This window comes from Tachypleus tridentatus, chromosome 6 (assembly GCF_004210375.1).
Source record: "Tachypleus tridentatus isolate NWPU-2018 chromosome 6, ASM421037v1, whole genome shotgun sequence".
Taxonomy (NCBI): Eukaryota; Metazoa; Arthropoda; class Merostomata; order Xiphosura; family Limulidae; genus Tachypleus; species Tachypleus tridentatus.
Window position 1 is genome coordinate 119,057,811 of NC_134830.1, and position 13,201 is coordinate 119,071,011.

Genomic DNA, 13,201 nt, shown 5'->3' on the forward strand with positions numbered 1-13,201 from the left:
TAAGTCAAAATCACTTGGGTACATGCAGCTCACAGTATACTATTGAATTATATTACCCATAAGCTACAAGCTGCTCGTGTGAGCCTTACAAAACATTTTTTATAGTTATTATTTATTTTACTTAATAAACCTTAAATAAACCTAAAAATATCCCTATTTTTGCATTTTAGTTACTTTAGAATAATAAATAAAGAATAAACATGACAAGGTATTTACCCCAATTTCTTTTTTCTCATTGATGACACTTAACCCTACTTTTTATACTTATGTTAATAATTCATTAAATACTTATTTAATTAAATAATACATCAAAGAACATTGACTAACAACACGAAAATAGTAGACAATTTCTACTAGCTCTCACAATTTTTTCAGATTTCTAACTATGCAACAAAAGCTGTTACAAATTCAAGGCTTGTCATTATCTTTTCCATGGGAACAAAACTTGTGTTGACAGAGAAACTGCCAATTCTCTATTCAGAAATAATGTAATATAATAGGTCACTTGACAGACAAAAACCTTGGCTTTCTATTTGCTATACATAATATAGTATTAAAAATAAGAGAGAACTACTGACAAATCCTGAAAGAGAGGATGTGACTGGTGGTTATAGCAAGAGGGGTCTGATTTTCCATTTGATAACTCTGTAACTGAACAAGATTGAAGACTATAAAAATTATGGTTTGTCTGAACAATGATGAATTTATAATGAGTGATTTATCTTGAATTTTTTACTTATTGGAAGGGTGGTGAAAAAAATATAGAAGATGGGATGTCTAGAGAAAATATGCAATTTCTCACACTAGGGAAACTTCAGAATTTTTAAATATTTTCTTATAACATTAAAAACTTAAAACTTATATACTATTAAAATAAGGTTGATTGATTGATTGATTTAGTGTTTTATGGCACCAAGCAGCTAGGCTATCTGCACCAAACGTCCAGTGAAAAGGTAAAAATAAATTAAATGTAGTAAAATATATAAAAGGAAATGAAGGTAAAACAAAACATCATTAAAAAACAGAAAAAGTATAAAATCAATGTTGACACCTAGTCTACAATGTTAAGAGAGAAAGCAGAGTAAAAGAAGTTGTAAATGACTTCCTGTAGCAGAATGGTAATGATCATAACCCGCCAGGAAGACTAACAGGTAAGTACAAGAACCACCATCAGTCACCTGAAGTTGGCCTTTCCAGTCCTGGTTCTGGGTTATGTTGTCAGCCAACAAAAGGTAAAATAAGAAAAGTGTTAAAAGACCATTATCAAAAGGTAAAAAAATAAGAAAAGTGTTCAAAAGACATATAGCATAAAGTGTAATAACAACATTCAGTCTAAAAGTTGTAAAGGACTTCCTGTAGCAGAATGGATGACTAATGGGTAGTTCAAACCTAAAGCAGTTCTGGGTTTAGTCACCTGAAGTTAGCCTTTCCAGTCCTGGTGTTGAGTTATTTAATGTTCTGGCCATTTTACAATGTCAAATTGAACTAGAGAAATTGAGACTGAAAAGGGCACCACAATTAAAAAGATGTAATGAATAAAAAAGAAACATTTAAATGAGGTTAAAAAGATTAATGGCCATTAAAAAATTAAAAAACTTTATCAAGGTGGGCAGTGTCACTATCACCAATAACACTGTCCAATGTCACAGACAAACCCTGGGACAGAAAATGTTTAAAATAGTGCTGTCCATGAGAGTCATAACAATGGCAGGAAAGTAAAATGTGGCTTCCAGTGATTTGAGTGTTACACAAACTACACAGTGGTGCATCAGTTCCAGATAAAAACTGTGACCAATGAGTAGTCTAGTTAGAACAACTTCCTCCTTCCGATCCGTACTGAGGCAAGACGGCCAAAGCCCAATATAGGGTTTTATTTGAAAAAGCTTGTTGTCATGTTGCTCACTCCAAGTGGACTGCCAGCTGGCACGGAGCCGAGCCTTGAATACAGGACCATAGTCCATGTACAGAATAGACACAGTGATGATAGTGCCAGAGCAGATAGATTTAGCTGCCATGTCTGCAAGCACATTCCTGTGATTACCAACGTGGCTCGATATCCAGTAAAACTGGATAGAAGTAGATGTTAATGAGAAATGGGCCAATCAGTTTTGAATATCAGCGAGAACAGGGTGTGAGCCAACGTGAAGTGATTCCAAGGCCAGCAGAGAACTAAGGGAGTCAGTATAAATAATGCAATCGGAGCACTGCTCAGCTTCAATATAATCCAGGGCAAGAGATATGGTGTACAGTTCAGCAGTGAACACAGAAGCTGTAGGGAAGATTCTGCGCGCAACCACCGAACCTTAACAAACCATGGCAGAGCCCACAGAGTCACCTGATTTTGAACCATCCGTATAAATTGGAATAGAAAGGGTGTTCAAAAGATGTTCAGTAAATAAAAGACGGTACTTCCAATTGGGAGTATCTGCCTTTTTCAGATGACTTAAAAAAAGGTCACATTTGGGGGCTGTAATAAGCCATGGGGGGATGGACTGACCAGTGGATTCTGCAATGTTTTCCAAGGACAGACCCAGTTCATCCAATTGCGCCTGGATGTGAAGGCCAAAAGGAGCAATAGCAGATTGCCTGTTTTGAAAAAGTAAGGCCCCACTGAGGAAGGAAAACACATCTCCAAGTGGGATGCTTTGGTAAGGAGCAAAGTTTCGAAGAATGCAGTGAAGACAGTTGCAAATGGCGGAGGTGCAAAGAAGGTTCATGAGACTATGTATCAGCTCTGAACTGGGGAGGTGCAGAAAGCCCCTGTGCAGAGTCAAAGTCCTTGATGATGAATGGGGTCCAGCATCTTTAAGGCCGAGGGTATGGCAGAGCCATAGACCATTGATCCATAGCTGAGTTTTGAATGACTAAGAACATGATATATCTTTAACATAGAACATCGATCCGCTCCACAACTGGCAGTAGAGAAGATACGGAGGATGTTCAGTGCTCTTGTGCATTTGACCTGCTTTAAGTGTGGTATAAAGGTCAGCTCACAGTCAAAGATAAGCCCCAAGAACTTGGTCTCAGGGACCACTGGCAGCGAAACTTCACCAATATGGAGTTCGGGATCAAAGTGGATACCCCGTTGGCAGCAAAAGTGCATGCAAACGGTTTTAGAGAGAGAAAAATTAAAGCCGTTTACCATAGTCCACTTCAGTACATGATTGAGGGCAGTTTGTAGTTGCTGCTCAATATATCTCATGTTCGACGACTGATGTGAGATGTAAAAGTCGTCAACATAGAGCCCGTTTGCAACAGTGAGAGGGAGTTGCTCAGTGATGGCATTTATCTTTACACTGAAAAGTGTGACACTCAAAACACAGCCATGAGGGACCCCAAGTTCCTGTACAAAATAACGGGAAAGTGTCGAACCTACACGAACTTGGAATCTCCTGTCCATTAAAAAATTTTTTAAGAAGCATAGGTAAATGGCCACGTAAGCCATATATATGGAGGTCTCACAAAATGCCATACCTCCATGTTGTGTCATAAGCCTTATGTCATAAGATGTTGGCGTTTGAGAAAGGCGAATTAGGTGGTCCGTGGTGGAATGCTGTCATTGGAACCCACACCGGTGGGTGAGAGGAGGTTGTTTGATTCAAGGAACCAAATAAGACGAGCATTAACCATCCTCTCGAAGGTCTTACAAAGAGAGGTCATCAAAGCAATTGGACGGTAGTGTGAAGGAATCTTGGGATCTTTCCCAGGTTTAGAGAAGGGTAAGATAATAGCCTGGCACCAGGCATCAGGAAAAACATTCTCCTGCCAGATCCGGTTAAAACAAGTAAAAGAAGCAGGAGAGAGATAGCCCAGCATGTCATAGTGTACATCATCAGGTCAAACAGATGTACTGCCTGACTGATGAAGGGCCATTTTCAGTTCCACCAGTGTAAAGGGACAATTATAGTTAAAAAGACAGTCAGTTCGAAAGGAAAGAGGTGAACACTCTCCCCGAGCCTTGATGGCCAAGAAGGTGGAGGAACAAGCAGAAGTGCTAGATACCCAGCAAAAGCTTTCACCAAGAGTATCGGCGATGCTCTGGACATCAGCTACCTCTTGGCCATCAGAGAGCAAGATGGAGAGGGGGACAGAATTGTAGTGTCCACTGACCTTTCAAATTCTGTCCCATATGACCTTGGAATTGGTGGTAAAAGATATGCTAGTTGTGAACTTAATCCAAGATTCCTTCTGGCTTTGATGTTTTACCCACCTAGGATGTGCACGGGCCCGTTGTAAAGCGATGCGGTTCAAAAGTGTGGGATATCTACAGGAAGTATCCCAGGCCAGTTTTTGAGCCTTCTGTGCCAAGTAGGATTCCACCATGGACGAGGATATCGTGGGAAATGTGTCAAGGTTTCAGGAATACACTGAGTAACTGCTTGTATAATACAGTCAGTTACCGCTGCCACACAGTTGTCTATTGATGGCTGATTTACAATGGCAGGATCAAGTTTTGCGAGAGCAGTGAAAGTGGACCAGTCTGCCTGGTCCAGCTTCCACCGGGGCACACGGGTAAGGTAGCATCGACCATGGCCAGTCTATCTCAAAAGTATAGGAAAATGATCACTGCCTAGTGGATTATTGTCAACCCTCCATGAAAAATTGGAAAATAATGAAAAAGAGCAAACTGAGAGATCAATAGCAGTAAAGAACTGACTATGTGCATGAAAATAAGTGGAAGAACCAGTATTGAAAAGAGAAAGATTGTGATCAGAGAGCTAAGCTCTACAGAGCGACCCCTCCTATCAATAACAGCACTTCCCCAAAGGGGATGATGTCCATTAAAGTCCCCAGGATTAGAAATGAAGACAGCAACTGTTCAACGAAAGCATCAAGGTCTGATTGATCATATGTCTCTCCAGGGGACAGGTAGAGAGAACAAACAGTGATGGTAAGACCCAAGGAAACACGGATGGCTACGGCCTCCAAGGGTGTGTTGAGTGATAAAGACAGGGTGGACACATGCTGATCAACCAATAGTGCCACACCTCCATGTACTTGTCCATCACACAGCCTGTCATTTCTGTACAGAGAAAACTGTCGAATGGTGACTGTATCAGCAGGTTTCAGAAATGTTACTTGTAAGGAAAGACAAACAGGATGGTAGGAAGCAATCAGTGTTTTGGTATCATCCAGATTAGAACATAAACCTCGACAGTTCCATTGTATTAAGGTGGCCATTTTTAATGATGGGTAGGTGAAGTGGCTGGAGAACCCTTCTGTTTACGACCACGTCTTTTTTCCTTACTGTCCTTATTCGGAGGAGGTCTATCGACCTTCATGGATCCTGCCCTGGGTCAATTGGGCAGGTCCTTGTTGTTGGAAGAGGATTCCAGTGACTGAGAATGCAAACAAATGATTGTTTTGCATCGTGGGGTTGGAGAAAAGCATGTATCAGAGGAACTGCCTGTATTTGAAACTGAAGGATGTGGATCTTGAGATTTGTTGGACTGTATGAAAGGAACAAAGATGGGTGTAGAAGTCGATTCATCAACCTTTTTAACCATGGAGGTCAAAAGGCTTTTCATTTGTTTTGAAAATGATTCTCTGTACTCCCACTGTAGTTGTGGAACGAAGTGCAGCAGCAAATGTCCGAGATGGAGTGGCGGACAGCAATTTCTGAGCCTCAGGATAACTAATGTTATGAGTCGTTTTCAAACGCTGAACCTCTTTTTCCTCCAACCATTTTGGGCAAGAACGAAAGTAGGAAGGGTGGGAACCATTGCAGTTGACACAATGTGGGTCCGTGTGACACTCATAGGCATCGTGGTTCTTGCCACCTCAATGAGTACATTTCAGGGAACCACGACAGGACGTCTTTGAGTGGCCAAACCTCTGACATTGGTAACATCGAAGAGAGTTTGGAATGTACGGCCATACCCTGCAAATTAGATAACCTGCCTTGATGGTGGCAGGTGCACTTGGTGATGTAAATGTCGAAACAAGGATATTTGTCAGCAGTGTAATTCCATCTTTTCAAGTGGAGATGAGCCTCACTGCAGAAACTCCTTGAGTGGAGAGACCAGCGAGAATCTCTGACTCGGGGACGTTCTTCAAGTCTTTCTCAACAATAATTCCTTGTGATGAATTCAAGGTAGCATGAGGGGTAACCTCAATAGGTACATCCCCAATTGCCTTTGAATTCAAGAGGAGTTCACTGTGTTGGGATGTGGATGTTTCAACCAATATGTCTCCAGATCGAAGCTTCTTTACTGACTTTGAAGAGCCAGCAAGTCCCTCTAGTCCCTTCTGAATAAAAAAGGGGGACATTTGCCCTAAACATTTTTCTGAAAGAGAATGTAATATAAGAAAATGGGGTACAGGTGTTACAGATGTTGAAGATTGCTGCTCAGAGTCTTCAAGACATGGTCATTCACCTATTGACTGTTTTTTCACTATTTTATTTACATTTTTTGTTGGAGGATCCATAAAAAAAAAGGAAAATTTCAGTACCCACTGACTCCACCCACCATGGAGCCATACAAGGGGATGCATTACAATGTCATGCAAGGACATTGCAGCAACGCCAGGGTTTTGTGAGCACTATACCCAAAACCAGTATCAGACACAATGTCCACAACACCCATTGAGAACTTCCAACACTGGTACTTGGTTGACTCTAGCCCAAGTGGACCAGCCGATTGACCCAAGGGGATCCACCCAAAGGCCACCCGTTTACAGGAATTCTAGACCAAAGTGGTGTGTTAGGGTTGGACCTCTTGACCACCAGGATCCTCTCCTCCCCTTCACGGGTTGCTATGCACGGCAAACACGTGGGTGGATGTTTAGATCCCAGAGGAGATAAACTGAAAGAACAGAACCTTCCCTGGGGTCCCCTCACCACAAACAGGAATCCACACCAAGGGGATTAAAATAAGGATTATTAGCTATGATTTTATGCTACACTAATTGGTACAACAGAAAGTGACATGTGCAGTATATAATGCAGACATGCCAATGACATTTATGAAAAAAAGAGGAAAAGGTATATAGCCTGGTGCCAGAGGCGCCACAGCGCCGCAGCCGTGCCTGACTAGGGGAGTCATTTACAGTTTTTAGCAGATTGATTTATTCTTTTAATTTGCATTCATTTTTTAGAAGATATATCAAAATATCTAAAATTAACAAATAAAATAAAAAGTAAATAAATGAAATTTAAGATTGTTTATTTGCTATTTATTCAGTTTAATTTTTTTCTAAATCAAAATATATTAGTAATATGAGTTAATAAAGCCAAAATAACTCAGTAAATATTTCAAATACAAATCATTTCATTATTATCCTTTTTGTCATCAATAACATCATCATCATCAACTACTGGTATGCTGCCAATTAAATGTTTTACAGTCATTGCCAATAACTACTTCTCTGCTGCATATATTCCATACAATTTTCAAATCACATAAAATTACTCTTTTGACTAATCATGACTACCTACAGTAAAACTTGTTCATCTATACAATCATGTAGGTAAATTACTGGTACCTCAATATCAGTATATTTTTCATTCTTTCACAATACAAACTGAAACAGCAAATCAAGGAAAGCTTTGACATTGCTTCAAAATAAAATTAATGATATGCTTTAAAATAAACCACTGGCACTGTATGCTGCAGATAATAATAAAATGTTTTTCAGTCACTGATATCAACTTCTGCTCTGCTGCATAAATTACAGTCAAATTTCAAATCACATAATTTCCTTTAATCAATCTTGGCTACTTTCCTCTTTTTCGAGACAAGGGTTTCCAGTGCTCTCTTCCAAGCTTTTTTTCTCTCCTTCTCTGAATGGCCAGCTCTCTGTGCCTCTGCGGCTTTCTGGACTTTTTCATTAGCCAAGGTGGCTGGGCCAGATTTCACAGAACCATAGGCCTCAAGCCTTTCTGCCCTTTTCTTCTGATTCTCCCTCAGCTTTGAGGTATACTTTGAAGCTGCTGATCTAATGTCCTTACACATTCTCTTGTCTACAGGATCAAAATGAACATCTTTCCTTTTAAACATTTCAATCGCTGTTGTTTCTTTGGAGCGTAGATAATATTTTATCGTCTGGTATGCACACGATACCAGACCACGAGACTAAACGAGACTGCCTCCAAGATGGCAGTCAGATTTTTTTTTTCTGCAATAAACATTGAAAAAATATGATTTCTCCTCAAAAACCACCTACCCGGCCCCCAAATCGCTCATATTTTCTCCTCAAATTTACACGAATCTCGTGGGTGATTGTTGGCCGTTTGAAAACTGCGGAAATCCGTGTTTCAGTGGAAAAATGGCACGCATGATAATGTGAGTGGTAATAGAATTAAGGCAATGTCCTGCAGCCTCTTTCAAGTGGTATTTGGACCCAATGGTGAAAAAAAGGTTTATAATTTCTCCAATTTTCAGAAATGAAAAAAAGATCTTAATAATTCTAAACCAAAGAAAATCAATGATTCAAGAAAAATGACATAACTAGGTCTCCATAACTTTCAGTATTTGTTGTGGTTTTTCATAAAACTATTGATTTTCTTTAGTTCCAAATTATAGCAGCAATTCCAGAGAAATTTCATCAAACTTAATAATTCATTAAAATTTCAATCAAAAGAAAGCTTTGTGTTTGTGTTTGAAAAATAAAGTAATTTTATCAATTCAATCTGAAGTACTTTAAATGTAATGTAAAGCTATCTCTCCAAGATTGATTATTTAAAATACAATAAGTAATTTAAGTAATTCACAATAAAAGAATTTTTACTTGTAACTTATAAATTCCCAGGAGTCTGATGAGCAAAATTAGAATAAGTAACTTAGGTGGTCTAAAGAAAAATGGTTTACCTGTAATCCAAAAGCCTCTCCAGAAGTCTGGTGACTGAATTAATGAAAGCAATTCCATTCTTTCTCCATACTGGATCATTTGAACGGACCTTTTCCAAGAGACTATTATATAAAAAGAAATTTAGTTAGCTTTGCCCTTTTTATAAATATATTTTTGGGTATTACTAAAAATATAGAAAGTTAAAACAAGCTTTTATTTCTTTATGGAAATTTCAAACCAAAACAGAGAGGCACCATTAACCAACAAATTTAAATTTCCTCAAAACCTTTGCTTGTATTATTCCCTTTAATAATAAATACTCTTATTTTTAAGCATTACATCCTTTGTTTCCCCACCTCACAAACAAACAAACACAAAATTTTCTTCAAATTATTTTATTTCTGATGAAATTTGATTTTCAGTTTAAATACATCCATGTTTCACAAAAATAATAAAAAACATTAATATATTTGGATTCAAATAAAACTGTCTCAGCAGTTCTAGTAATATGACCTAGAATTTATAGCACATTTATATAACTACACCCATCAACCCTCCTCCTTCATAAGTAAAAACTATATCTAATGATCATATATAAAAACTTATATAAAGAAAAAAGAAATTTTCCCAACTGCCAAACTATTATATACAATGGACTGATTTAAAAATATTTACACCAAGCTGTAAAGAAATCACAATTTTGTAAAATGAACAAACGAAGCATCAACTTACACAGCACTCAAATGTTCCCTGGTTGCAGCATTGAACAAAATTAAATAAAGTCGTTAAATGATTTTCAAATATTAAATAACGTTACATAATAGTAACAAGTCATAATTCTAGACAACAGACGAGTAAAACAGCTTTTAGAACAAGTATGTAATGCACATAACATAGCATCAAACTGTTAACAAACAACTGAAGTAACCTTTCAAGTACTCATAAAAAGTATATATACAATAATTGTAAGTTAATGTAACACTCATAATACTTAGAACTGGAAGTGTGAATGTTCATTATACAGCAATAAAAACATCAAAGCAGCTCTTCGTAGTAAGCAAAAATACTTATAATGTTTTGAAATTACAAACTGACATTAAAATCATGTTCACATATCTTAAAGTCTCATTTCAAAATTATATTAATATATTCAATAAATATGTCAACCATACAAATTATACTGAAGTGTTGATAAAATAAAATCCAATATCAAAAGTTATGTTCAAGTATTAATGAAATTTAGTCTCATGCCAACTTATTTTTAATATGAATAAGATACAGTTTAACATAAACAAATATAACCAATAGTTAGTTGTTTGTCAAACAAAAGGTGGATGAGGCAAACTGGATGTAATCAAGCGAAGTGCAAGAAACAGTGAAATGACATCACGGCAGACTATCATAATAACCTCTTACGACAGATAACACAACAACCTGTTACAGAAAACTGCCATGATAACCCCTCGTGGCTGACCACCACAACAACCTGTCATGAGAAATCACCATGACAACCCAGAAATCTTTTGGATAGCTTTCAAGTGCTGTAAGTGTGTTTCATTACTGTTCTGCAGTGCAACAGGAAACTAGAAAGTTGGATACAAAGAGGTTTTGTTTCAAAACAAACATGTCCAGGGAAACTATACTGAGCACTAATAAAGTAGAATAAAATTCCAAATTTAACACTAAATCAGAAAAGAATACTAAACAAAAGAATTAGAAAGATATAAAAAATGAATGCAGAAAATTACCCTAAATAAATAAATAAATATTAAGAAAAAAAACTTTGGAGTAGAAATAAAGAATTCATACCACACATGAAAAACAAAGAACATTTTTCTGACAGAGAAATAATTATAATTAATGATAGTAGATCATTGATTGCATGATTTAGATTCATTATACAAGACTGAATGGTATTCATAGCAGCAACCCAATAAGTGTTTGGTTTCTAACAGCTTTAATTTTGAACAGAAACACACCATTAATAGAATAATGAGAATGATTTAAATGTTTGGTAACTGGAAGGAATGTTCTAGCATTAATGGAAGATTTATGGTTGTTAAAATATTCTTTAGCCATTTGAATGTGTTCTACAACAGTAGTGACTGTATTTTTACACCATCTGGGGCAAATTAATTCTTTAGGAATTTTGAAGTGTTTTGATGGGAAAAAAAAAAGTTGATAAATTTTATGAACTTGCAAGTCGTGCAGCTGTGCATTCAACACTCGGGAAGCTCTGACTGGTCATAACAGGATTAGAACATTTCTAGTATCAGACTCACTTAAGTATTCATAGTTCCTGCAGAGAACCCTAATGTCATGTTGTGAGTAACTATAAACATGGTGAAAAGAAATGACATGTATCTTGAAATTTTCCACTCTTTACATTGAAAGACAAAGGTTCTTATGATTACAAACAATATTAATTACAATTATTACTGATTCCTTTTCACAACCACTTTTCATTGTTAGGGTATTACTGTATCCATGGATCTAAGAACTAATGTAAACCTTCAAATAAACAGGATTACTTCACCCAGAGTACTGTTGTTTTGTCTATTTAGCAATACATTTGGGGAACAGAACTGGCATATATGGACAATACATTGATTTAACCTACACGTACAATGGAATTGTTCTTTCTGCATAAAAATTATGAAATTTTGAAATATTTAATTGGACTTATAAACAGGAGTGAATTAGTAAACATTATTAATGTGACATATTAAATAAACTCCTAACAAACAGTATTTATAAAAATACCAGTTAAACAGTAATTATTTATGTCATTTCAGACAATTTTTCCTGAGTGCCATGCAGAATAACTTATTTTGTTGCAAACTGTTTAAATTCTTATCAACACTTATAACCAACAACTGTTTACTTTATTTCATGTTGTTTTAAGTGTGCTGTCTCATGAATTATTATTCCTAATATCTTAAAAATTAAAAAATAAACTATATTCTCACAAATCCAGGTGGCTTTATTTTCACTGATCCCCAAGGTGACCCAATAGGGAGCTTCATCCCCTTCACCCATGGTATTTGCTAATAGATTTTTAACTGAAAGCTTTTTTTTTTTACAAAATTTTGTTTTATTTCTAACAACTTGTTAGGAATATCTAAGCTGTACTACAATGTCTTAAATTTTACTGAAAGGTGTGTAACAATCATTACGTATTAATGGGTAATATTCATTACATATTAGTGCAGATAGCCCTTGTGTACCTTTGCACGAAGTTCAAAACAAACCAAACAAATCATTACATGTTAATCAAGTATTTATCAAACAATTACAAAGATTTATTTCAAAACATTGATAATGGATTCTTTTCGATGACATAAATTTTAAAAGCTACTTAAACATGTGCATTAAGATGTCAAATTAATGTAGTGGCAGCTTTATGTTTTTAAACAGCTGTCTGCATTCAGGAAAACAAACTGTGACAAAGGCTGCAGTGTTTATCCAAGTAAATACTCTAATAAGATAATTTTTTAGGTTCTATACAAACACGAGTCAAGCTCACATAGTGTTAAACAGCTGTCTGTACTCATCCTCTCCTTTGTTTTCACTGACAAGAATGTCTAATTTATCTATCAGCTCAGATTCCACCTAAAACAATAAATTACAAACTACTGTTAGTTGTTGCCTAAAAATCTATCTGCATGCACACATTTGAAACAATAATTAATTTAATAACAAATACAATTATCACTTAACTTTTCTTTAGTTAGGGTTAGTACAGTTGTTTGAAACATATCTACTGCATACTAATTTTTCTAATAATAATACCAAATTTAATTTTCATATTTTCAATTCTCAGATAGTACATTTGACAAAATCATTTCACAAGGCTAAATAACTATCTGTACAGTTTAAACAAGTCATAACATTCTACTACTTACACACACCTGTTTAAACAAGTTATAACATACCACTACTTACACACACCTGTTTAAACAAGTTATAACATTCTACTACTTACATACACCTGTTTAAACAAGTTATAACATTCTACTACTTACACCTGTTTAAACAAGTTATAACATTTTACTACTTATACCTGTTTAAAGTTTCCCCGAGTTTTTTGTTCACATTCCATCATATCAAAGAAAATAGGTAAGGTCGCTTTCCTTAACTCCATTTCCGGAACGAGTGTTACTTCCAAAAATGGCCCAACCATGGCAGGAATGAAGAACACTTTATGTTCTTCTGTAAATATGAACCAAGTTACAAATTACTGTTATCTCAGTCTGTTACTGGTCCTTATATCAATTCTTAAAAAATTTACTTAATTTAAAACATTGTTGTTTCAAACAAAGAATTTTAATTGTGAGAAATCTTATTTCAATGTTTTATAGCTTATTTGTCAAATTAGTTTATATTACTTGAGCAACTAGCAAGGAAATAA

The 13,201-nt window shown here is 36.0% G+C and overlaps 1 protein-coding gene across 5 annotated transcripts in view; it reads right to left on the reverse strand.

Annotated features, from left to right (window-relative positions):
* Positions 1 to 13,201, reverse strand: part of LOC143253432 (dedicator of cytokinesis protein 3-like) — a 95,751-nt gene that overhangs the window by 24,360 nt on the left and 58,190 nt on the right. For 4 of the 5 annotated variants that reach the window (XR_013029632.1, XR_013029633.1, XM_076507303.1 and 1 more), the window contains exons 30-33: positions 12,854 to 13,002; positions 12,317 to 12,402; positions 9,523 to 9,540; positions 8,811 to 8,912 (exon numbers count right to left, since the gene is read on the reverse strand). Coding sequence is in view for 3 of the 5 variants with exons in the window: in XM_076507303.1 (XP_076363418.1) it covers positions 8,811 to 8,912; positions 9,523 to 9,540; positions 12,317 to 12,402; positions 12,854 to 13,002 (355 nt within the window). In the remaining 2 variants the exon portion in view is untranslated. The remainder of the gene's footprint in view (positions 1 to 8,810; positions 8,913 to 9,522; positions 9,541 to 12,316; positions 12,403 to 12,853; positions 13,003 to 13,201) is intronic. The other variant, XM_076507304.1, reaches the window with a different exon arrangement.